We start from the raw sequence: 27423 nt of genomic DNA, 5'->3' as shown, positions 1-27423 counted from the left end.
TGCAGGTACTGCATGTGCAAGGGCTGAATATTTGCATGACGTGGCCAACAGGACTATAATTATAATAATAATAATAAACTTTATTTACATAGCACTTTTCCAAAACAAGTTTACAAAGTGCTTCACAACCGTAGAAACAGAACAATTACATACACAAAGACATAAGAAATCCAGGTGAAAACCATATTATAAAAATGAGTTTTTAAATGAGTTTTAAAAAAAGTACCTATAGCCTATTTATATGTATTTTTAAACAAACGAGTAAATAATGCTTTAAAACAACAGTATTATTGTTGTATTTATCCTGTTTGGTGACAATATTTAATGTAATATACTTTTATCATTAAAGGAAATGTACGTGTACTCTTATAAGTACATGTTTTATATTATAATATTCACATATAAGGCTAAATAATCCCAGTTTATTGTGTGTTACTGTATTATACAATGAGAGGACAATCAAGGTACCCGCTGATAAACATCACCGACGTGCCCTCCCCTGCGTGATGACGTACGCGACGGACACCGCCCTCCAGCCAACGGGCGAGCCGCCTGCTAACAGGTTATCGCGCTGATGCCGCGGCGGCAGCCAATGGGAGCGCGCGGAGGGCGGGGCAGTTGGGGGGAAAAAAAGCACGGGTGATATGCTTTCGCTCTTCCACGTTCGGTTGAGCTTTGAATGAGGGGCCATCGTCTCCCCGGCGCCTCGGATGTGGAAAATACACTTTAAAGTCTCCGCGGACGCGTTTAACGATGAACCTGCGGGTTTCCCCCACGCACACCGGAGCCTCTGCACCGCGGGTTCGCCTCTCCTGCTCGGGTAAGTGGGTTTCCAACGAGCTGGCGGGGTTTTAAAAGCGCAGCGGAGCCGTTTGTTTGTCTGTCACACAAAGTAGCAGCGGCTTGCTAGCGGATTTTTTTTATTTTTTTTTGGAGGAGGAAGGCTAGGAGCAGGAGCAGCAGGAGGAGGAGGAGGAGGGAGGAGGAGGAGGAAACAAGGAGGCACCACCACCACCTCCACCTCCACCACCACCAAGTCATTACCAAGACAAAAGAAACATGGACATCTTTATCCCGGTTAAATGACACCTAGCGGGGGAGGCTGAGTCGCCTTTGTGGTGCCTTGTCAAAGTCCACATTCTCCCGGCTGCTCGCTCCGCAGTCGCCCCCGCTAGCCGTTAGCCTATTCTTCCAACACACACACACACACACACACACACACACACACACACACACACACACACACACACACACACACACACACACACACACACACACAAAAAGCCCGTGCGCTTGTTGTGTGTGTGTGTGTTTGATTTCGGGAGGAGAGCAAAACCCAAACAAGCCAGTTTCTCACAGGGACGACAACGACGCGACAGACACAATAACGTTGCGTTGTTTTGTCGCACAAAGGCCGCCGCGATTAGCCGCTGTGAGGGTTGTGTTGGAGGAGACTGATGTGAACTGTGCTCGTATATCATCAGCACGTTTTGTTCTCCCCCCCCCCCGACACTTTCTCCTCACTTTGAGAGGCTCCTCGCTGTGCGACACGAGTTCTGCGCCGCCAGCTTTTCTGCAGTTGTAGATACTTAGTGTCTCATCATCTTTGTTAGGTTATTGATCAACCTGCATTATTGTCCCCCACCACCAATCTTATTGTACTGGGATGACAGCTTGGATTTTGCAGGGACTTTCTTTGCTCCCACTGAATAACATGTTTTTTGTGCCCCCCCAGGTTTTGCAGTATTCGATGCTATGATCACACATCTTCTTTAAGATGTTGATTAACCTGCAATATTCTGCTTTTTTCCCCCAAGCATACGTCTCTTATGTTGGCTTGATGGTGAACAACGTGCTTGAGATTTTAGACAATATCAAACTTCTGCAGGGACTTTCTCCTCAGTTTGAAAGGCTCCCACTGAATAACACTGGTTTTTCATGCCACCAGCTTTTGCAGTATTCAATACTATGATCAGACATCTTTAAGATATTTATCCACCTGCAATATTGTCCTTTTCCCCAAGCCTATGTCTCTAATGCTGGCATGACTGTGAAACACGTGCTTGGAATTTTAGGCAATATCACGTGCCACCAGCTTTTTCAGTTTTTAGGTATCAACAGGCAATATTATGCCTTTTCTCCCCCGCTTGTCTCAAGCTTGCATCACAGCCTATGACGGGTAGCATGCTTTGGTTTTTTGGGCTATAGGATATCAAGCTACTGCAGAGTGACAATGAGACTTTCTGTTCAAGCTTCCCAGTGCACTTCACAATTTATGTGCCACCACTTTTTGCAGTTTTAATAACAAACATACATCTCAACAGACATCTTATTTTAGTTATTGATTAACATGCAATATTGTACTTTTTCCCCAACCCGTGTCTGTTATCACATTGAGGATAGCATGCTCAGATTTTTAGACCATATCAAGCTACTACAGGGACTAAGAATTTGAGACTTTCTGTCACCTTGAAGCGATTCTACAACTCGATTTTTGTGCCATCAGCTGTTTCAGTTTTAGTTCGTATTCATCTCCTTTATGCATTGACCTTTAGCAATGAAAGCAGAAAAATCATTGGTCTTCTTCCAGCTTATGTCTCTTATGCTGGCATAACATTCAGGATAGCATGCTTAGGCTTTAGAGAATATCAAGCTACTTTTTCAGACATGACCTCTGGTAAAATCCGGTGCCTTTCACTCACGCGCAAAACATCATGGACTCGTTTACAGCACTCAACACCATCTTCGGCTTACACAAACTCTTTTGACATCTATGTGTGTGTCACTGCTTTTACACCGGGAGATAGAGATAGAGATATATATTCAGTTTTTCATGTGTTACCCCCACACACACGCTTGCAGTGAATCCAGCGTGGGATTCCCTGCTGTGTTCGCAGGTCCGTAGAAACTGCGGAGCGTCTAACTCGGACATTGCCTTCACACCTCCTCCGGAGAAAATACAGAGAACTGTGGAGTCCAGTGCATATCTGAAAGCAGCTTAAGACGCTGAGACTTTCTCTTCACTTTTAAAGGCTCCCATTGTGCAACATGGTTGTTGTGCCACCAGCTTTTGCAGTTTTAGATCCTATATTCAGACATCTCCTCTAAGGTATTCTTCAACGTGCAGTATTGTAGTTTTTTCCCCAGCCAATGTCATTCATATAAAGGATTGAATGCTTGGATTTTTATACATTACCAATCTACTGCAGGAACTAAGACCCTAAGGGACCGAAACACTGAAACTCTCTGTTCACTGTGAAAGGCTCCCACTTTACAACAAGACTTTTGTGCCAGTTTACCTACCGATAGCTTGTTTGTTTGTTTCCACATATCCAATGAAGGACAAACCCGGACCCAGCCTTTTGTCTCTTCTGCTCGCATCACAGCGTGCTTGGCTTTTTAGACAATATCAAACCATTGCAGAGACAAAGACATTGAGATTTTCTGCTCACGTTGAAAGGATCCTTGTGCCATCAGCTTTTGCAGTTTTAGAGAATATGTTCAGAGATCTCCTTCATGCATCAACCTCCCATCAAAAAAAAGAACAAGGATCCCAATCTCTTGTGCTAGTATCACTTTGAGGGTGGCATGCTTTAATTTTTAGAGAATTATATCAAGCTACTGCAGGGACTAATACTGTAGTGTAATGTGTAGTGTCTGCCTACCTCTAAAAGCCAGTCAGACACTTGCACTAGCAGTAAGCAGTTCATGGGTTAAGCCTGCGAAATTAATTCTTAGAAGGAGCTTGGACTTTCAGGGTAACATGCTGAGGATAGTTATCCCTTCCTCCCTGTCAGCTGAGTCGAAAAATCTGCATTACGGAGGGGTTCTGTCTTTATTTATTTAAAGTCTGGGTGATCAATAATCAGCTGCACTAATCTACACACATACACAAACACACACAGACAGACACAAACTGTTTCCGTTTGTAGAGGACTGGATCCTGGGAGGAAAGATTTGTTTTCAAATTTATGTGTAGGTCATTTCTGACTTTGCGCTGTCGCGGCATGTGTGTTTCCACATTAGGCCGGAAATGGATCATGGCTATAAAGTGAAACTATAATATATTACAGGGTCAGGTTACATGTGCCACTAAATTCCACATTTCACTCACATTTTATATTTAACACGGTTGTTGATGGTCTGAGGGACAGTTCAGTTGGTGTGAATAGAGCAGCACGTTTCATTTGGTAAGGCTTTAAGCTCCCGACCAGGGTTTAACTCTGTTTGACACTGCTCAGCTTTTCTTTGCGAGGGCAAACAGGGGTTTCAATAATAGGATAGGTTTACTATAGGATTAGTTTAGGTTTAAAAATATTGACATAGATTTGTCACCTTGGACCTAAATACTTCTATTTGCTGTAAAAAATTAACCTTGACCTTGACCATGATTATACATTTCTAAGATGTCTTTCATAACGTTTTGTAAAATTGAGGTAAGAAATATTTTGACACACACTCAACCAGACCTTCTTCTATTTGGAGTAAAAAGAGTCTAATGCAGCTGAGGCATTTTTCCAAAAAAGTGGCATTTCTTATTTTAAGCCTTAAAAAAGAGCCTCCAGAACTGTTTGGGTGGTAATGTACACGTCCTTCACTCACTCAGTGACTGACGGTGCTTCCATGACACGGTCAGCCGTGTGTCCTAATTCACCACAGTCTTTGAAAAGTAGTCTAATTTAAGATGGTCAAGCACTAGACAGGTTTGTTTAACAGCCTTTAAGTCTGACTATTATTAGTTATGTCAAAGTTCTTTAACTGCCCTCTGACCTGCTGTGACCCAAGAGTCCAGTGTATATATAAAAAGTAAATGTACTCCTGTTAACTGCCACAAAAAATTTCTAAAACACACAGGAAATAAAAACTTCAATTCAACACTGGGTTGTAATTGTAACGATGCTACAACAGCAACAGGAAGATGCATGACTGATGCATGTGTTAAGTGTGGTTAAGATAACAGACAGAGAAGCACAGGTGCACAGCTTCAAGTGGGTACCAGCGGTAGGGTGTATTCATCAGAGGTTGTCCAACGAACGCCGAAGATAAAACACGATCAGTTAGTTCTTCACGAGTGTGCACAGGGTGTGCAGTGCCATGACGGCCAGCCCGGCCGACATACAGTTCGGCACATGGTGGGAGAGTGAGCAGCAGGGGGCTGTGATGGATAGTCATAGTCATGGCTCTGGGCATGAATCTGGACGTGTGGGCACAATTGGTCTCATCATTACAGAAATTAATGTTATACTTGTTTTCCTCTATCAGATCTTGCATCATCGTATTTGTCCTGACTAGTGCTGTTTTGTGCTTTCTGTCTTTCCTGTTTTTTAGGTTTCTTTCGACCTGCTACCCCCTGCTCCCAATGATTTGCGATTTTCCATCTGACATTTCCAAAGACTCCCCTCACATCTGATTAGACTTTATTCACAATTCTGTATATGTAGCCTTCTTTCTCCAGCTTGAATTCAGTCAACAACCCAGCACCTGTTTCACCCTTCTTCCCCTGACCCCCTTTCTCCTCTTTTCTGATTAAGTTACACATCAAAACGCACTTTGGTCTACACATAACGCACACACATACATCAGCCACCATGTCCTCCATCCTTCCCTTCACTCCCCCGGTAGTGAAACGTCTCCTGGGATGGAAGAAGACTCCAGCAAGTAGCGGGGGAGCAGGAGGAGGAATAGGTGGAGTCGGGGAGCAGAATGGAGGAGGTCAGGAGGAGAAATGGTGCGAGAAAGCCGTGAAGAGCCTGGTGAAGAAGCTGAAGAAGACAGGGCAGCTGGATGAGCTGGAGAAGGCCATCAGCACGCAGAACAGCAACACAAAGTGTGTCACTATACCCAGGTGAGATGAGGACACATGCATGCAACTCTCTATTCTGTTTCTCTGGCTCTGATCTGTAATTCTTTGAGTAGACACAAACAACAACGGTCACTGTCAACGAGCCAACATATTTAGGTATGCACACATACACACACTCGTATAAACTCGCCAAAACCAAGTTTTTTATAAACAGTTTAGATGAATCTGCCTCTAATTGTTTTTCAGACATTGTTCAGTCTTCCACATTTCTGAACATGCAGAAAAAATCATGTCTTTGAGCCCAAGATGATGTTTTCCAAAATGCTTATTTTATCCAAACCCTGACTTTACAGTGAGTTAAAACAGACAAAAGCATCAAACGCTTACATTTTGAGAAACTGAAGGCACCAAACTTGCAACAGTTTTGTTTGACAAATGTCTTAAAATGATTAATTGATTTATTTTCCAAAACGATTCTGTACACGACTCGCTGTTTCAGCACACTCCAAGCTGTGCTCACATTCACACATCCGCTGTCTTTGTTTGCACTGGTACCACAACGCCATCAATACAGATCAGCTAGCTGAGGTGTGTCAACACACATGAAAGTGAGCAGGAGGCTGTCAGGCAGCCACAAGCTCGCAAAAAAGCAAAGATTCAGTTGGGCAACAGCGGGTCCACTTCCCCATCGCCTGTGCTGTATGTTACCAAGGCAGCAGAAGTGAAACTTGATTGGGGGAAACAGATGTCCAACATGCGATGCCAAGTAAACTATAGGCAGGATATGTATGCATTTACGCCGTGTGCAGCTGAGTTGATTGTTTGATCTTATCTGATAAGTCACTGGAGGTGTGACAGGCTCCGGTTACCTCTATGTTGTTGTCTTTTGCCCCCACAGCATCTTAGTTCGGGTGTTGCCTCTCATCCCGTTGCTGTGATTAGGTTCACATTACTTATTAGAAAGAGACAATTAGATCAAGATCAGATGAATTGAATCAAAAGGAACAAATGAGTTGAGAGCTCATAACATAAATAGATTGATGTGTAGTGATGCACTTATGATTTTTAAGCTTCCTTAAATACAAAGACTTTTTCAGAAATGTTGTTTGGCGTAATGAGCATCAACTGTTTTAAGGGAAATGCAGAATGTAATTTGACAAGTGCTGGTGGGTCTTATTGATGACACACATTAGCTTCACACAAATGTGTAAGTCCTGACAGCAGCACGAGTGACTAAGTGTTTGGATTGGTACTCGGCATCTGCCACTCCTTTTTTTAATGAAACGCTTGGTGCACGAACCAGCTCTGAAATGCATTTGGAGCGACGCTACTTGCAAGTAAAATCTACAAAGAACTGGAAAGCCTGCTTAATTAGTCTTAGTATCTAGTAAACAACATATTTATGAAAGGAGACAAAGAAACAAGGCTGTCTGAACGGCTGATGGTCAAGAACAGTTGAGCATGACATTGCAGTGTTCTTGCTGTGAGGCACAAACCATCCCCCTCCACCACACAGACTATTGGAGGTTGAATTTGTAGATGTCTTGAGACCTACAAAGCAATACAAGGAAGAAATAATGAAACAAAGAATGAACACTTAATTAACAACACAGTATAGCTGTGCTGATGTGGGACCAGAAGCTGTTGGCAAGGTTGTCTTTTTATCATCTCAATCCTCGCAAAGGTTTTCAAGGGGCAACAAAGATACAGCGCACGAAACGGAACATCTTGTCCTCAAATTGGTTTAGATCTTTACTTTTTCAATAGAGAAACTCACTTCACAGAGGAAAATACACTTTGGGTAATTTATTTTCGTTTAGCTTTTTCTGGTAGAGCCTTTCTTTACCCAAACCGGCTAATGCTGTGGATACTTTGCCTGAATGGCTCACGTGTCTGTCAGCACAGACTTCTCCTAGTGTTGCATGATAAGTTACATGAGCCAAGTCACCAGAACAGACGAAACTGTTCCATGACAATAGTGGCAATGTTAAGGGGACCCCATGGAAAGCCAGAGATTAACGTCAATCAATCGGCCGAGGATCAGAAGAAAGGGGAGATAACTAGGCTGCTCTGTGAAGATTTTATGAGCTTCCCCTGTCAAATATTTCTATACAATCCGCCCTTTCTCTCATTTCTTTCTCTCTCTCCATCTCTCTTTGTCATCTTAAACCATAAAAGACCAATTATAGAATTAGTTCCAATACAGAAAAATCTCTGTTTTTTTTCAGGTTTCACAGATAGGAAACACATAGAAAGATCTCATTCAAACCTGTCATTGTAATGAAATCTGAGTAAATGTGTTCATCTGGTTTGACAAAAGTCTGATAGCGTTTGCGATGTGGTGAGAAGCTGAAGGGGTGACGGGAAAGTTAATGATGGCAGATGCAGGTTTAGTAAAAGAGGGGATGATGCATGTATTTACTTTTCATTAATCATGGAGGAGTCCATCTTCTGTGACTTAGGGAATATCCGATGATGACATTCCTGTGAGGGGGCTACTTTCTCAGCAGTACACTCTGTACGTATTACTGACAGAGGACGGGACAATCGAATCAAATTGCTGTCTTAATGCACGCTGGGTAGATATAAATATAGACAATGATTTGGCTTCGCTTTTGTGGAGCAGTCGTGTCGTCCATCTTTATATACAGTCAATGGTGTAGATTTGCACCTTGCATCAACATGCTACATGATACGTCTTGATATTTAATTCATAGAACTTTTGTCTGTCAGTTCTGTAAATAAAGAATGAGGCAGTGCTAGAAAAATGCTGTAATTAGTGAATAATGAAGGTTAAGTCTTGGTAGATGTTCCTTTTTAAGACGATGCTACAGCTGCTGAAAACTTTAACTGAAACTACTCAAATTCGTTGAGGTAATGAACCAAGTTCTAAATGCAGAATTAGCCCCATCGGAGACGAAAGAGGCCTCTCTGTTTCTTCGCTCTGAGGAATGTGGAGTAGATAGCCTCTGAAGTGGCACTGATAAGGTGATGGTGGTTCTTGTTAGACATTTGCTTGAATACCGCTGCTGTCCTCTGTACTAGGTCTGGATGTACTATTTGCAAGTACTGAGCAGATATTGGTTACAAGCGGTTTTATGCACAGCTCACTTCCCGGCTTTGAACGCAGTAAGTAAGGTAGTAAGTAAGGTTGATAGAAATCTGAGATAAATCGCTCTGCTCTCCCAGTTCTCGTTTCTGCCGGCTGGTGGAGGATGTCAGAATGGTGTTGGGAGGATTCTGAAGAGATAGCAGGGCTTTATAGATTTCCGTTTGAGTGGAGGTAGGAAACGTGAAAGAGGGGCTCATCTGTGTCTAGAGATAGCAGGCATGGGAACCCACATGACCTCAGAGGAAGATAGCGGTTTTGCAAAAAACTGTATACATTGGCTCTGGAGTGAAAATATCCTCATGATGTTTTGCAAATATCCAGTTAAGCTGATAACTAAAACAAATTAAATTTTACAATTCCGGCATTTTTAGATTGTCATCCCGAGTGACGTGCAGGTCAGTAGATGAGCATCAAGAGTCTTGCTGGGAAAGAGAGCAGACACTGTTGTGATTGAACTGGTGACCTGTTAAGTAAGACAGGAAGAAGGCTCAACATTGGCTTGCATCTGGAGATAGTATACTCAGAGCTTGTAAGTGTAGAATTCTTTGAGTAGGCTGATAAGTGGTCAGATAGCAGGACTTGTAGAGGCAGGTCTGGCTGTCGGGTCGCTCTGATAATACAACAGAATCTCCTTCTCTCCCTCTCTTTCTTCCTCTTCCTCGTCCTCTCCTCTCTCCTCTGAGATGAAACACAAGAGCTTTAATAAACATCTTAGCAACAGTTGTGTCGTGTGCTTTCCTAAGTCACACGCGTACTTTGCGTTTGTACACACACATTTGTTTTTTGTTGTCACGTCTACTGAAATTCTTTATTTCCTCATTCACATACCATTGTTGTTCAGATGCATATATAATGTGTGAATCATCACACTTGTCCTCATGGTGTAGAAATGATGTGCAGAAATATGAATCATATGTATGTGTGTAATTCACATAATATGTGCAGTCAGGCTTTGCAGGGGCTTGCTTAACACTTAAAGCCCCCAGAAGTAAAATGATCAGACATTTATTATTTTCTGTCTTATGCAGCATGAGAGCAGGAAAACAGAAATGGAAAATTATCTCCCCCTGGTATCACTGTTTTGGCTAAAAGTGTAAACGGGATATTGTAAATTTAATTCATCTGTCCCTCTGCATCACCTGACTGCACCACATCACTGTCAGATTTTGAATTTGTCTTTTAATCACCAACCATCCACATGTCGTCTCTTACTGAATAAAGATGGTTCCTTTATGTCAATAAGAGACCAACTGTGAATATCTGTGATTTCATCTTACTAATTTGGAATGAAACATCTCATGTTTATCATCTTTTGTTTTTATTTTTTATCCTTTTTGCACTTGTCCCGTGTCTGTACGTGTGTGTATGCATGTTTGTGTGCGTATGCGTGTGTGTCTGTCCGTAGCAATTGCTCAGATCTATGGGGTCTAGGCTCAGGCCACACGATAGAGCAGTGGGACTCTGCAGGCATGTATGGATACCCTGACCACAGCAGGTGAATACACTCCCATGCACACAAATTCAGTCAACAATTGTTGTACGTCTCTTCATTGCTGCAAAGGTTACACAATAAAACTGTATTATGGGTTACAATAATAAGAAAATTATAAATGAATAAGAAAACAAGGTAGTTCTAAGGAAGATTTATTACATTAAGAACATTTGTCATAGTCACAGCCTATGATATCAGATTAAGTGAATAAACATCACTTTCAGGGAGGTTGTAATTGAAATGTTTTCTCTTTCAGTACAGGACTAGTTCACTCCTGTTTGCATTTATTTGGATGCTTCACCTACATTCCACTAACAAACCACTTTCTCAGGTCTCTGGACGGGCGTCTTCAGGTGTCCCATCGCAAAGGCCTGCCGCACGTCATCTACTGCCGCCTCTGGAGATGGCCTGACCTTCACAGCCACCATGAGCTGAGGGCCATCGATACCTGCCAGTACGCCTTCAACCTCAAGAAGGATGAAGTGTGCGTCAATCCCTACCATTACCAGAGAGTGGAGACGCCAGGTAATGACCCTTAAGAATTTTGTGTGTGTGTTTGTGAAATGGTTTACACGAGTACAAAGTGCCCTACATCAAGTGATGTTTGTCATAGCAACCGGAATCGTTGAGATTTTAGTTTCAGTCAGGTTTTGCTGCCTTTTGTTAACATCAGCCTTTTTCTCTTTAGTGCTGCCTCCAGTGTTGGTTCCACGACATACAGAGATTCTGACAGAGCTTCCACCTCTCGATGATTTTACAAACTCCATTCCTGAGAATACCAACTTCCCTGCTGGCATAGACCCTCCGAATAACTATATACCAGGTCTGTATGCAGGACTGGAAGTAAAACCCTGAATGGTTTCATTTCACTCATGACACAATCTTCCATACAAGCCAGCAAGATTCATTTTTGAATTAAGGTTAATTAAAATGTTGCCTGGTGGTTGTTATTCCTCAGTTCCCTCTGATAACGTGTAAAATGTTTGTGTATATAGAGACTCCTCCCCCCGGCTACATCAGTGAAGATGGAGAGACCAGCGACCAGCAGATGAATCAGAGTATGGAATCAGGTAAACTAATGTGGTTGGAAAAATATAGATTTAATCTCGCAGTCAATGCCACACTTGTGGATTCGTTTGAGTGCGATACACACAGTTTACACAATCTATATCAAACGTCATACAGATTACAATAATGTGATTTGTGTCTTTTTTTACTCTCCCAGGCTCACCAGCAGAAATGTCACCAAGCACCCTGTCACCTGTCAGTCATGGCCTGGGTAAGACTGCTTCCTGTGTGTACTGCATGTTCACATTATTGTAAGTCAGTGCTGGATGTATAGTGGGACCCAACAGTAAATGTCAAATCTTAAAACTCTGCCCAGAAATTAAGGCCTGGAATAATTACTACATTTGGGACATTGAATAAAATTAAATGAGACAAGGATTTCAAAAGAAGCACATGTACAATTGTTCATTTATTTTTATTTTTTTTCAGACCTTCAGCCAGTCACCTACAGTGAACCAGCGTTCTGGTGCTCTATAGCCTACTATGAACTAAACCAGCGGGTTGGAGAGACGTTCCACGCCTCACAGCCATCTCTGACAGTCGACGGCTTCACCGACCCCTCCAACTCTGAACGCTTCTGTCTAGGGCTCCTCAGCAACGTTAACAGGAACGCAACTGTTGAAATGACAAGGAGACATATAGGTACAAGCCCACACACACACACACACACACACACACACACACACACACACACACACACTCTGCTAGACACATGTAAAGTTGCTGTTTATTAATTATTATGAGTACAAAAGGGTCAAAGGATGTTCAGTGTTTTCTTATGTCTTCATGCTTTTCTTTTGTTCCCTTCATCTTCACAATTATTCCTGTCTCGCACCCCAAAGGTCGCGGTGTGAGGTTGTATTACATCGGAGGGGAGGTGTTCGCCGAGTGCCTCAGCGACAGTGCCATTTTTGTCCAGAGTCCCAATTGTAACCAGCGGTATGGCTGGCATCCTGCCACAGTCTGCAAGATACCACCAGGTATTTCTTACTTTTTCTCTTGAGCCACGTGAATTCTTTGAATCTGACAAAAAGTCTCCTGCATGGTTTCGTAATGAGATGTATTTGTTGTGTTGATATTTATTGTCATAAAGGGGATGTAGTTCCTTTTGAAACCTTTGTCTGACATCTTGGGATGTGAGGAACAAGCACCAGTGCCACAAAACAAAATTCCAGAACCCTTGGTATTTAATGGCTCTATAATGAAACAGTCCTCACTGAGGTCTTCACTGTGGAGATCACGAATGTCCTCCACAGTGTGAAACTTTCTCAGACACTCACCCACACACTGACTCATCTGTACCCGTAACTTTTAATATTTCATTTCTGGCCAAATGAGCAGTGTGAACAGAATCACTACTGAGGATCTCGTAGACACGCCAGGGCCGGACTTTCTGTTTGGCCACCAACCAACTTATTTGGTGGGATCTCTCCCGATACTCCCCAAGGCCAGTCGGACTGTGAGACTGATCCGTTATCTGTGTGTTAGAGAGACTTCACCATGAAGCAACAGCACAAAACACAGCAGGCAGCCACACTCTCCGTAATTAATGGGGAAACTGTCAAATTTCAAGGTCACTGTGATCTCCGACAACACATGTTTGGCCTGAAGAACATCACACATTTGTTCACTTGCAGTCATCGATGAACTGATTTAGAATTTGGTGGTTAATGGTCACTTCTTTCTTCTTTTTTTTTAAGGCTGTAACCTGAAGATTTTTAACAACCAAGAGTTTGCTGCACTGCTGGCCCAGTCAGTCAATCAGGGATTCGAGGCGGTCTACCAGCTAACCAGGATGTGCACGATCCGAATGAGCTTCGTCAAGGGCTGGGGAGCAGAGTACAGGTGTGTTACACTCTATGACACAGTATTTGTTGCGATCACACGTGATGAATGGAGGGTTGTATCAGTCCAGACCAGAAGGTGTTAGAGAAATTCACGAGGTGCATCCTAGTGAAACAGGGTTGTGAAAGAAGCTAGGTGACAAAATGACTCCATGCTGTCTGTGCAGAGGCTACTGATGGTTGTGTCTAGTTTTGTTTGTTGCAAAACTGATATGAAGCGGACGTCTCTTCGTTTTCTCAAATCCAATTCCTCGTGAACAAAACCATTGATTATGGCGATTGCTCGTAGCGTTTGTCTTTGTTTTTAGGTTTAAGTTGTAACTGTGGTCACATGAGTAAAATCGTACTTAATATGTTATTTACTGCATCATGCTTTTGGAATAAAAACCCCATGGTGTTTTAAAGGCTACATGGGGAAGGTTGGGGCTCTAAATTGCAGCAAAAGGCAAACCCTTAAAATGGTCTTTGGTCTTGGGTCCCTGTGGTTGGATCCCAGCGTAGCTCGGAGGATCTCGTAAATGCTGCTCGGTGCATAAAGCAACTGTTTCATCCGCCCTGAACACTAACTCACAGGCTGATTTCACATGCCTTCAGCTTAACGAACTGAACTTTGGTAGAGCTGCAAATATAGTGTCCACATCTTTGAGAAAAATGCTCACTCACAAAACTGTAACTGTTGATAAAATGTGACTTAAGATTCGATTTTAACTGAATCCTTGGCCTTGGCAGCATCCCACCGTGTTCAGCTATAGATTACACGATTTGTACAGATACCAAATTTAAATAATCTCTATTATGATCCTCCTTTTGTTGCAGAATGTCCGTTTCAGGGCATTTGTCTGCACCTTTTTGTCTCTGCGACCGCCCAACCAGCAAACATCTGTTCTGCTCCTGGCTCAGGGTTGTGTTGTACCCTCCCAGGAGCCAGACAGCAGTGTTTGTAGGGGGGGTTGTCCAGGCTTGTCCTCACTGGTCTGGGTTAAACTGCTGTGTAGGTTAACAGTGGTTGCCTTCCTTTTGTTCAGGTGAAGCCTGGCAGGAGCAGTGAGCTGTGTTTATTCATCTGGTCAGACCTGGACAATGCAAGCTCCCACATGTATTTTATTTGTTGTTAATCACTTAAAACAAAGAGCTTGATTACAGCTCACATTTGACAAACTGCTTCCTCTTGTATCAGGCTGTAATTGTTTCTATTAAGTAATTGATACCAATCTGAAACCAGGGATATCCTGATATTATCTGTAATCAATAAGGGCCCATCGCACACCACAGGCCCCACCACCAAGTATGACTGTGCCCTTATTCTGTTGTTTTATCCCTGCAGGCGTCAGACAGTAACCAGCACCCCCTGTTGGATTGAGCTGCATCTCAATGGCCCCCTCCAGTGGTTGGATAAGGTGCTGACCCAGATGGGCTCCCCCTCAGTGCGCTGCTCCAGCATGTCATAAACAGGCTCCCGCTGCTGTGGACGCAAACTCAGACTGACATTTCACGATGATTGAACAGTACGTTCTGAAGAAGACAACCACGCGGTCTTAAACTATGAACTGACAGCATTTTGACAACAACAACAACAACAACAACAACAACACAAACGGAAAAAAAACGATTACACAACGGACCTGGATGAGAGAATGACACGACTAATGGACAGGAGGGGAATGTTAACAGTGATGTCACACTGGACCTGATTACCTTTTGGCTCTGTTGGATCAACATCAGGCTGACATTCCAGTAATCACGGACCTAATCATGATAATTGAAATCACGCTGCAATATCAAAAATGCTAAATGAAGAGCGAGGTCGTAACGGACCAGACTGCATTTGTGTTTTTGGTATTTGAACGAGGCTGCAACCCAGAAAACACACACACAGCAGGACCGGGCTTTCGTGTCCTCGTCATCGACCCGACCGTGGTTGTTCCTGGGATTGAACGTGTAAACAGGACAGTCTGTCCAACCACAAGTCCACCTCGCCTCTTCCCTACCAACCACAGCACAAGCTTTGACTCAGCATCGATACGTTTCCGTTTACACGAGGGTTGACTGACAGTACTGCCACTCCGGGCTTCTTCTGCATTAGAAATCGACCTCAGGCCTGGACATGAATTTCTCAGCATCTCTTGGTTTTGATGACCAAACTTCCAGCTCATTTTTAAAGTCCAACCCCTTTTCTGGCCCAATCAGCCCTGCGTCGTCGTGACCCCCCAACCACAGGGTCCTCAACCCTTAGAGCGGTGACCACTGGAAGAACGAAATGTAATTAATGACATACCCTGTCTTTACATGTTCACACGCACACACACACACACACATACTGTGACAGAAACACACTTTTAAAGTTCATACATCACTTGAGTAGATATTTGAACACATTGTTTTACTTCAAAATTCCTCTGTGCTGAACGTGGGTTGGTCCGATTTGAGGAGTGTGCAGTGGAGCAGATGTTTCTTCTATGAGGAGTTTTTTCTTTTTTTAAAGTTTGGTCACTAGCGAACCAGCACAGATAACTGGAATGAGTAAGCTGAGGAATCCTCAGTAAGAACATGCGACGCGTCACCTCTGTGGAACTTCAAACCGCTTAAATCTTTGAACGTTTAGTTAGTAAAAAAAAATAAATCCAGAAGGATTTACACAGTTCCTCTAGTTCGTCAGGCCCAACAAGATGCACTATCTCTGTTTCCCTCCTGCATGCTCTTGCTGTCTCTCGCTTACATTCTCGCCATTTTTACTATTCTATCATCTTGTATATGAAGGGGAGTCCTATGTCCGCCGCGTGCAGGACCAGGACTCGATGTAAACCCAAGAGTCTAAGCTTCAGTGTCGCCCCCTGCTGTCGAACAGACTAAAAAGAGAAACGGTCATCTCGTGACGTTTCACAAATGTATAAAACGTGCAAGTCTCTTGATTATTTGCTTGGACTGATGCACGGTTGTCTTTTCATTATCGACATTTTATTAATAGGAAGAGTCCCGCAGTGTTGGACTTTAAAAGAAAAACGCCCCTATACTGTACTTGCACTGCCCCCAATCATGCACCCATAATAAAGATGCCTTTTATGTAAAGTTCAGCAAGATATGCTTTGAAATGTACAGATAGGAATGTTGCAAATCCCACCTGAAATTAAGAAAATCTGAAGAAATGTTTTCATAAATTTAGGATATTCGCTATAAATATTTAGTCCTTATATTGTCTGAATTGGCTAATTGTCTGGAGCATCTATTTGATTTTTAATGAGATCCCCTTGCCCTGATGTAAAAGCCAGCTAATACCTATGTCGGTATTTTTAGAGTCCAAATCTTTTCAACTCAAAGTATTTAAGCTTTAAGTATTTGACAAGCTAGTTATACGACACAGTTATCATTTTCTTTACACATTCGTTTAGCTACATTTTTGTATTTTCATGTATTTTTTTATATATAAATATATTTAAAATCTTCAAAGCTTTCTTCCTTTTTATTAGAATTCAAATATTTTTTAGAATATGCCCTCTGGTTTGAAACGATCACAGCTTGACGGTGAAGAAGTGAATGTGAAGTATGTAGCATAGGATCTAACATGTATCGCTGAGAATAGTTCTTTGGAATCTTTTGGCTGTTGAAGCTGTTGAAAAAAGAAATTTCTTGCCTTACTGTTACTAATTCTTCAGCTCGAGGGTCGTGACCCCAAATTGTAATAGTGCTGTCCCAAAGACTGAATTCATGTATTTATGGTATGTCCTGTACACTGCAGATCCACTGTGTCAAAAATACGAACTGCTGTTGAAAGCCTAGCTCCAGTTTTTAAGTATGTTATCTGCGTCATGGTGATGTTCAAACTTTCCGATGTAATTTGCGACTTTGGTTAGTTGCTCAAACACATATTTCCAGTAAACAATAGTCATTTGAAAATGAAGCTGTTTTATATATAGCGAAAATTCAGACCTTTTGAAAGTATTAGGGTTTAATCCATTAGCCGGGTAAGACAGTATTAATTTTCAGTATCGCTGCAGTTAGTATTAATTAAAAAAAATCTCTGACTTTGAGGTGAATTTGATTAACTCCACTTTACTTAAGGACATTCCAGTACGCAGTGTCAAAGCTGCAGCCAATCCCAGCACTGCAGCGGTTCAATTCTCAGTATGGTTGTACACTGTTAACTGACAGGGATTGTGTTTATATGCACACAGGTATTGATGATGTTATTTCCCAGTTGAGGCCTCTTTACTGTAGGTGTATTCCTCATGTGCAGCCCTGCACTGAACCCATAGTGTGTGTGTGTGTGTGTGTGTGGGGGGGCGGGGTTAATTAAGTAGGACATGTAAATGGGACTATACATGCACCGCCATCTTGGATCAAACTGTCACATTCCAGATATCTGCTCTGACTTTCTACAAACTGGAAAAAAATCAAACCTCACGTAGGTCTTAATTTCTTACACAACGATGCTGGTGCATGTGAACACATTCACAGTTTCTATCTTAATTTTCTCACTCCCGCTACATACGGCAGAAAATGTACAGTTAAAAAAATGTTGTGAAACGCCAGATGAAGGTTTAGTTTCGAGACGAGAAGTCCAGAAATCCTGATGTTTAGTCATCCATGTTGTCCGTCCTGCAGCAACTTTAGAAAACAGACAATTTTTATCATTGGATACACACTTGAGAAATGGCATCCTCTGACCAAAGTGACAGATTGACACTTAAAAAAACAAATCTCACAAGCAAGTGACGATCCTCCAAGACGAGTTCTTAATGGTTTGACCCAAGTTTTTTTTTATTAATCAGTAAAAACCATTCCATGCTCACTTGTAACCAAACAAAATCAGCCAAATGCAGTGATGTTGGTCTGTGTGTGTGTGTGTCTTTCTTTTCACTCGTCTGTCCTGTCTTTTCGCTGCTCTTGTTGTTTTGTCATTTATTAGGCGACAAAGTTGACTTAACTCCCCCGAGGTCAGAACACCACATGCTAAGAGGAAAATGTAGTGTTGTGTCTTTGCAAACCCACGGTTGTTCTATGCAGTGGCATCAAAATTGTTTGGACGCATTTCCCCCATTTAGAAGTATACTTGGTGTATTTTCTGACGACTAGACAAACTGTTGTAAACATTTAGCCAGGGTCCAGCAAAAGCCTTTTTTAAATCTACTTTTCTTTCTTTAAACGAGTGCCACCTAGAATTGTTTGCCCCAACTCCATCCTCCTTTCCTCACTTCCTGAAGTTTCAGTTTTGGAAAATTAGGTTTCTTATAGACGACATCTACACATTTCGAAGGGTCCACATTCCCATTTACAGATCACATGTTTTATTTTTCTTTATTCTTATTGTGATGACAATTGTGTATCCCCAATAAAGCCGCTTTCTGATGAATTTTCTGATTTTAAAAAAAGAAGGTGGTTTATTTTGGAGAAAAGTGAAGTTTCTACATGTCACTAGTGTTGTTTATTGTATAGTTTTACTTTTATTTGACCATACATGCTTTTTTTTTTTTTTCTTGCTATCGACAGATTATTATTCCATTAGAAAACACGCTGTTAGGATTTCTGTCTTCTTCAAACACTGATGATTGAATCTTCATAGACTTTCCAACTATTCTACATATACATTCAACTTATTACAGTGTACACTAATAAAGCTGTTTTAATTCAACTGGAAATTGTCATGTTTGAGTTGCTCGTCTGCAATAATCTGTATTTCGCAAATCATTCGCAGTTTGGGAAAAGACAACACAGATTCTACTGGAATGGCCATGAGAGATCAGGTGTTCACCAGCTTCTTATTCCTCACTTTATTGTCAAAACTATTTTTGTCCCTGTCAGGATCCTGTAGATCGAAGACTCAGGTGAGCTGTCATCTTAAACTCAGCATATCTTACCGTGGTGATTTAACCCTGAAAGAAGTGAGCCAGCTTCACAGGATTGAAAACTAAAGCGTTAAACCTGAAGTTATCTCGATAACCGCAAAACCCTCCTCGCGCTGCACGTGCCCTGTCGGCAGGTAAAGGGGGCGGGGCTTCATTCAGCAGGTGTAGAGAGGAACCAACATGGCTCCACTTTCCGCGGGTACTTTGGACTAAGCTAGCTCGTAGCTCCAAACACAACTAGGACGGTTTGCCTACTGTTGGTGAAGAAGAATTTGTTCAAGCATTTTACATAAAGTTTGTGTGGAGTTAACTCAAAATGTTCAAGGACGATACAGCAAGAAAGGCGACTGCAAAATGGAGGTAAGTCGACAAAAGCCTCTAACCGACATAAACAACAGTGTTAGCAGTGTTAAAAAACTTAGATCTGTCATGAACGCAGCAGAAAATTACACCAAAAACTTGTAAATTAAGAAAACAACTTGATCAATGTGATGAAATGTTTCCAGGGGAACCAAAAAAAGTGATGAACCTGTCTGTAGTTCGATGCTTTGTGAAGTAAGCTCCTGGTCAGTGGCGATGGAACTTCACAAAGCCTCGAACTACAGACAGGTTCATCACTTTGTTGGGGCCCTTGGAAACGTTTCCGGTGTTGCTGGTACTTGCAGCTTGTTTCTGTATTTGCACGTGTTGTTTCTATTTGCATGTGTTTCCTTAATTTGCTTTGAGTCTCTCGGCCACCGTATCATTTGCCGAATCATAATTGCCCACACTTCATTACAGTGTTGTACACAGTTCCATAACCACATGACGTAAAAGTCCCTTTTATTCACAAAGGGTTATAAACAGCTTCCTTATACATGTTTAGTGCAGAGATGCTCTACATGTAAATATTAAAGTGAAGGAACAGGTGCATGATTTAAGTATTTAAGTAAAAGCGTTAGTGCTTTTGTTTTAAATCTAAAAGCAGTTTAATGCAAGTTATACGTCCAGGCGACAACAGGTTAAGCAGTTTATTAAATGGAAGCAGTGGGACTGTGCCTTGTGTTTGTGGTGCTGGGTTTGTTAACAGCCAGCAGAGGGAGGTAGAGGCACATTAATCAGTCTCTGAACGAACAGCCCCTTGTATCTGTAAAGTATAAAATCTGCAGTGTTTGGTGATATTAACCCTCAATTCAAAAATGTGTATTATTCAACCTGCCATCTGTTTGAAACTGTATTATTTGTGTGTATTATTTTTTTTCCTATATCATAATTTTACAGATGTGCTGAAAACACTTTTGAATCTTAAAATTGCTCAATAACTTTTAAGGGATGAAGCTTGTTTCTCCGTGTTTTAGTGTACTCTGACATTTATGGTGCCTTTTTAATACATTGAATTTATTGTGTACATCTTTTTGTTCATCGTGGCATATTTTTGTTGAGCTGTATTTCTACATTTTAAGTCAAAATCTTCCATCCACTCCCTGATAGACATTTGAACCAGGATAAAAAATTGTGTTTATATGGTTTTGTTGGTCACACCTTGAACCAGATGGATTGCTTTAAGGAACCCAGATTCAACAAAGATAAATATCAGTATCGTGTTTTTTAAATTGAAAAGCAATTATCAGTCAATTACGTCCCAATTTTGTATTTCTATAATCGTACAGACTAATGTGTACACGTGCACCCACATTGGATCATAAGCCCGACAGAAGGATTGATGAATAACAAATAAATACAACTTATTTGGCCTCGTGAATTATTTAGATTTGTTTACTGTCAGCGAACCCCTCCTGTCTGTGCACAGAGCAGCAGGCTTCTTAGCAAAGTGACGGCCGCACAGTTAAACATCTCGGACATTAAGACACATTAAAAAACTGTTTGCAGTTAAAAGGCTTGGTGCACTTAGTGTGAACAATCTGTGAGAGTGAAGAGACTCTGTTTGTGTTTTGTTTGTTTGTTCTATTTATTGGGAACGAGCATATTAATTGATGTCATAACGCAAATGCACTAAATTTGGGGAAATTGCTCATTTTAATCTGCAGTCCATTAATTGTCTGTCCTGATTTCCTCTTGCATTTCAATTTTTGGGGTATTTATTTACTATTGTACACATCTTTACACTGGCTCCGCTCTTCACATTTGCATCTTTGTTGATGTGCACATTGCCATTTGTGTACAAAGTGTGTTTTTTCCCTGCCGGAGTGAGTACTCTTTCTAAGTGTTTCACTCGTGCTCCATTACCAGAGCATCATTAAGTTGTTGTTGTTGAGGCTTGCCCTGCTTCCTTATGGTTTGGCCTTGGAAATCATCCACTCCCCAGAGCCCTATTACAGTACAGAGCAGTAAGCATTTCCCAAACAAATTAATACCATATCCTGAGTGTATCTAAACTTTCTGGAAGTGTAACATAGACTGGTAATGGTGGCAGTCATTTTTATGCTCTTGTGGTTGCAGAACGGATTTCAGTTTAGGTTTATGTCTCTGAATGGTTTATAGACACAAGCATGTTAATTCCTGTGACCGTGGCGTCTGCTTTATGGGCGGGATATCGATCGGACTTGCTGTAACCATTCCGTCTCGTGCAGTGGCTGCAAATGCAAAATGCTTTCCAATAACTATGGGAGTAATTCAGGTTGGTAAATTACAGTCAACAGCATACATATTGCAACACTGAGCTTACATGAGCCTGTTAGGCTACAGCGCGTTATGGATTTTATATAAATATGAGGTTGTCTGGTGCAAGAGAGTGATGGCAGGATCAAATCTCTTTACTGGTAGGCATCTGCTCCTGAGGAGGAGAATATTTCTGTCAATACCATATCGCAATTAGAGTAGATTATAAAGTGTAATTATGTTGTTTAAATTCTTTGCCTTATTAGTTGTTGTTAGTGTCTGTTATCCGTTGCCGTCCATCCCTCCATCCATCATTATTGTCCTTTCTTTAAGGTAAAAATCAAACCTGTCACAGACAGCGGAGTCATTTTAAAAACACATTTAATTCCCACTGTCTGATGTCCCATTTTCAATCCCTGTTGTGCAACGTAGGTCCTGACACACGACCAGGGCACTGACCCCGACTGTCATCCATCATTAATATGACTTTTGTTTCTGACGTTGTTTTGGTGCCGTCTGACGTCCTGGGGTAAGGTTCCTCCCAGGGTTCCTTACATTTCACCTAGATGACCCCTGGATTCAAAGCCTCGTTGCTACGCGTCTTTCCTGTTTCTTTCCAGGACAGGGTTAAGTGAGTTGAGCCGAGGGGGTGGGAGATGTGTGTGTACTACTTGGCTTAAGTCTTAAGAAAGCACTTTGTGTGTGTGTTTGTTTGGGGGCCATAGGACCTGAAGAGGGGTAATCATGTATAAGTTATGTCAACTAATTAAGACTGGTCTCTAACCTATGGCTGACCCTGAGGAAACAACAATGAACCATCTCAAAGCTTTTGTACCTGTGTACCTGTGGCCTCTTGGCCACGGCAGAGTGTTGGATGTCCTGTGTGTGTGTGTGTGCGTGAGTGTGTGTTCTGGCTGGCCGGTGGTGCACGGCTACCTTGATCCGGTAACTGGAGCACGAGGAGAGAAGAAACGAGAGAGCAAAGAGAAAAGGACAGTGAGAGAGCGCAGGAGAAAAGAGAAGGGGTGAAAGAAAGAAAGTGCCTCTTCTGTGAAAGAAAGTAAGGGAGAGGGCCGAAGCCTGGGCCATGTAATTAGGCCTGAATGAGTTTTCCACTCTGTCAGTGGGTCGTGGCTGTTGCAGCACTGGGGTAAAGATAGACTGGAGGTCAGGGAGTCATTGAGTCAGGGAGATGGGCCGTGCTGCTGTTGGAGTTGTGCAAAGAAAGATGATGTGAACGAGACATCCATCTTAGCTTTATTTGATGTGGCGCTGCAAAGAAAAGCATCACATAACTCTCTTAGTTAAAGGCTCTGAAACACCCACACACATGATTTCACTCATTGCAGCTGATTAGAGTTCTTATCAGGACTGTGTGGACTTGTACTCGGGATTTCGCTGTTTATTCCAAATGCGTCTTTTTCATGATTAACACTAAAATAAATGAACAACACCTTTATGGTTTTCAAAGCCTACATTAACTCACCAGGAGTAAAACCCCCAATCAAAAAATTAGGTCATGAGTATTTACTGGTGTATTTTATGTCAAAGAATAGAATGAAAATGTCTTGGGTTAATTTCAGATAAACCTATCAGACCAAAAACCGATTTAAAAAAACAAATAAACATCGAACTCGAAGTGCAAACATATTTCAGTTTTTTCACGACTAATTGCTGCAGCATTTCTAAAGTCTGTGGCTGAAGCCGGAGAACTTTGGGACCCTTAAGATTCTTCACACATTCTAGTTGTGGTGTTTTATCTAGTTGGTTATTGCTGTTGCTAATGACTTTTGTCTCACAGACGCGTAGTGTCAACAGTGGTGCTATTGAGTTATAGGTAACATTTAATGCAATTTCACTAGGACACAAGTTGGCTCTGGTCAGTTTTATTTTGAAACTGTCAGGTTTTTAAAAAAAATAGTAAATATTCCAATGTGAAACTAGTTTAATAGAGTTTACAGTGCTGACGACTTGATTTGCTTTGGGTTGGGAGTCAAACCGAAGCCATCACACTGAGAACAGGCCCGTTGGTCCCCTGCTTGCAAACCATGCAAATGAGACTCATCATAAAATGTTAAAGGGCTACACTCAACGGTTTTAGGCCTGGAGGTGTTACTGTTAAAGCCATTAAGTAAACCACAGCTAATCCACTCCAGTTCCAAATGGATGAATCGGAAAACAGTCCAGCTTCTGATTAACTTAGTCATCCTCCGAGCTCTGTCGCTAATGACCAAATTGTTCTGACTGTTTTTTTTTAAAACTCATTTAGTTTGAGACGAGTTCACCACAAATCAATTCAGTGCAAACTGTTCTTTTTTGTTGTTTTTATTTTTATTGGTCACCCGAGAGTTCTGCTTTTCACCGAAAAACGATTCAACCTGACCACAGCCGTTAAGATGAACCAGTAGGAAGTGTGTTTGTGGTTAAAGTGACGTCACCGCCACCTGCTCGTGACCTGCAATCGGGTTGGGGTCAAAAGGTCAGCAGGGGTCGTTATACAGGGAGATTTGGCCATTTAAAATTTGTCCGGTTACATGACTGGGAGGCGTCGTTGCATGGAAACGCTTTGTTTTGCAAAATCAAAATGTTATTTACATTTCATTTTTACCGTGGCGTGATTTGCCTTTTTCCTGTCAGACATTTTGCATGCTCACAACAGCACAGGTATAACTAACATTAATCATGGCTCCTCTTCCACTTCGTGCCACGGAGCTAGCAAACACAACACCAGAGCCACCTCAATGGAACTCAGCCGTCTTTAATGTTATTAATTACACCTTTTTGTTTTTTCCTCGCGATTAAATGTCAAAATGTCTGCTGTGAAAAAAGCTCAATAGCAATAATACACTCAACGGTCACTTTACACCGTGCGGTATTGGCACTGTTGGGCTGCAGTCATTAGCTCAAGGTCGTAGATTAGCCAAATGGCACGGTAGCACTCCCTCTTGTATTGATTTAATAATACACAGATTTTTTTTATTATTAAACTCATAAGTCAAATCAACATTGCGGGAGTCGGTGAAGCTGCTGATGCGTCTCAGCCACCGACTAACATCACCTGGACTTTTGTCATGATCCCTGTAAACGAGCATCACGACTGCACCTTTGTTCCACAAACTTTCCAGATGTATCGCTGTCCTCCTTGATCTTTGTTAAGACATTTCGTTCACACGGTGCTGTTCTATCACGTCATGCCTGTACAGCCATCAGGTGCAATTTAGGGTTTCAACATGGGGACTTGGAAGAGCTGGGAATCGAACCATCCGCCCTCTGGTTCGTGCACAATCCGCTCATAAGCCACAGCCGTCTTATCTTCTTAGGTATTCAGTAGTGTAGCGCACACGGACACAAACGTATTGTCCCACCTGTCCTTTCTTATCATCACACACACCTCCACCTCCGTGTTATCGCTCCCCTCCCTCTACGTGTGCTACATGGCGAGGTGTGTGTGGGGTTATGAAAACAGTTAGGCTTAATAATTGATGTTCTGCATTTCAATCAATTTCACCACAGTGTTAGGCTAATTAAGGTTAGCTCCATCCTCCCAGGGGCTGTGTGTGAGTGAGCGAAAGAAAGAGAGTGTATGCGTTAAAGCAAGTGTGTGTGTGTGTGCGTGTGTGTGTGTGTGTGTGTGTGTGTGTGTGTGTGTGTGTGTTTTCCTGCTCCTGAGGGCTCCACGCTCCATTTTACATCTCAGAATACATGGGAATTCTCTATTTCAGGAAAAAGAGATGAGAGATAGACGCTCTCTGTCTCTCTCTCTCTCTCTAACGCTCTCTTTTCTTCTCTCTCCCTTATTCTCTCTCTTTCATCCTCACTCTTTACCTCCCCCTCTCTCTCTCTCTCTCTCTCTCTCTCTCTCTCTCTCTCTCTCTTGCTCCCTCTCTCCCCAGGCAGGATCTTAAATGCAATTAACATAGCCGCTTTACTGCCTGCTAATTATTAACACATACACACATTCACACAACCACTGCACACTCACACTCGCACACTGTGGAAATGATTATTTTATGCTGGACTAATTTAAAGTTCATTGACAATTGTTTTAATTAATTAAATAAGAAAAGTACACACTTTAAAAAAAACGTCGGGCTGCCAGGCGGGCACTGCAGGCGTTTGCATATGAAGGTAATAATTATCCTGTGTGTGTGTGTGTGTGTGTGTGTGTGTGTGTGTGGAGGCTCACCTACAACATCGTCTTTGTGTATGTGTGCATAGTTCACCCAGCCACATAACCTTAAGGTGTGTGTATGTGTGTGTGTTAATGAGTCTTTAAACCCTCTCAGTATTTAACATTAACAGGAATAACTAAAGAGTCCAATTAAGAAGCAGAGACTGCTTTTATGTGCAGCAAATTTGTTTCCATTATTAAATAGTCATGGGTGGGCCGTGCCTCCCTGAGGTGGCTCCTCCTCCTCCTGCTACAGATCACTTTAATTTGTTTCTGTATCACTGATGAATTTGGTAAACGCCAAGTACAAATATTTACATGCACATTGTGTTTAGAGGCATCATTTTCATAGTCTATATTTCTGTTTCCTATATTGATACCTTAGACCTTTTGACCGAGGTACTCTCTGAAAAACATGTCGTCCACCATTGCAATTTCATTTGAGATATTTAGTTATGTCACATTGAGAAAGGAAATCAGAGGTGTTATTGTGAACATTCAAACCACTGCATTCAGTTGAGGTGTCGGGATTCTGCAGCTCCGGTGTTTCACCCACGCTTCTCTGAGTGGACGGGTCAACATGTCTGTGATGCACGAGGCCAGTTGGTCTGCAAACAGATTAATTTTCACCAATACGGATCGTGGAGGTCCCGTCTATACATGCGCTTGACTGATCGTCAGCAAGTCACAGCTGTCAATCATGATGTTTCATCCCATTTAACATTATATAACTAATTAATAATAACAAGAACTACCTAAAAGGATAAAAAACATCTTTGAAAAACATGTACTTTGACTATTTAGTTTAGTTCCATGTCCCAGCTGCTAACATGGTGGGATTCACGACCTATGCTGTGGCCTTTCTGCAACACACCATCAGCGAAGTGGAGACGGAGAAGCCCTGAACAATGAGCCCTACACAGAGGTAAGAAGAGGGGAGACGTAAGATGATTGGATGTGCGCTGTGAAGAATTGATCTGGTGCTGTTGTCGTGTTTTGAAGAGGCCACACAACCCTCGTGTGTTGCCTCAAGTAACCGGACACCAGGTGTGTTTGTTTAATGATGTCAAAGGAAGAGACGGAATGACCGTAATACAACTAAAAGATAAAAGAGAGAATGAATAGTGAAACATAATAATGATATGGAAGTGTGGTGGACTCAGGTGTTAAAGTACACTCCTATTAGATCTGAGTATTGTCAGAGATGAGGACAAAGGGCCTCGATCCTGCTGATCTCATTTCCTGCTGTTTCATTCAATTTGATACATTAATTAGGAGAAATCAAAATTAATTGACGATGCAAAAGTTGAGCTTTATTTTGTTTGTGCAACTATTGCATCTCAAACACAAGGCACCTGTAATCATGGGCTTTGTGACTGGAAAGTGTTTAACTGTCACAGCTTAATGTCACAAGTTTACAGCCATTAGGTGCGTTGGACTTGATGCGGCGCCGTCCAACGTGATGCATGCTGGTCCTAACGCAATGCATGCTGGT

The 27423-nt window shown here is 42.0% G+C and overlaps 1 protein-coding gene across 2 annotated transcripts; it reads left to right on the top strand.

The window, feature by feature from the left end:
* The first annotated feature begins 659 nt into the window (after window positions 1-659).
* smad2 (SMAD family member 2) lies at window positions 660-18945 on the top strand. Of its 2 annotated transcripts, XM_035185105.2 has the most exons (11): window positions 660-820; window positions 5329-5845; window positions 10321-10410; window positions 10739-10932; window positions 11096-11230; window positions 11403-11477; window positions 11633-11686; window positions 11905-12117; window positions 12318-12455; window positions 13176-13320; window positions 14644-18945. In XM_035185105.2, the coding sequence occupies exons 2-11, from the start codon at window positions 5589-5591 to the stop codon at window positions 14765-14767; spliced, it is 1425 nt and encodes a 474-aa protein (XP_035040996.1). In that variant the 5' UTR covers window positions 660-820; window positions 5329-5588; the 3' UTR covers window positions 14768-18945. The 2 variants fall into 2 exon arrangements, with proteins under 2 accessions (XP_035040996.1, XP_035040997.1); XM_035185106.2 differs by lacking the exon at window positions 10321-10410.
* Window positions 18946-27423: the final 8478 nt, after the last annotated feature.

The sequence above is a fragment of the Hippoglossus stenolepis genome, chromosome 18 (genome assembly GCF_022539355.2).
Source record: "Hippoglossus stenolepis isolate QCI-W04-F060 chromosome 18, HSTE1.2, whole genome shotgun sequence".
NCBI classification, from domain to species: domain Eukaryota; kingdom Metazoa; phylum Chordata; class Actinopteri; order Pleuronectiformes; family Pleuronectidae; genus Hippoglossus; species Hippoglossus stenolepis.
Note: the sequence above shows the minus strand (reverse complement) of the source record. Positions and strands in the feature narration are given on the sequence as shown.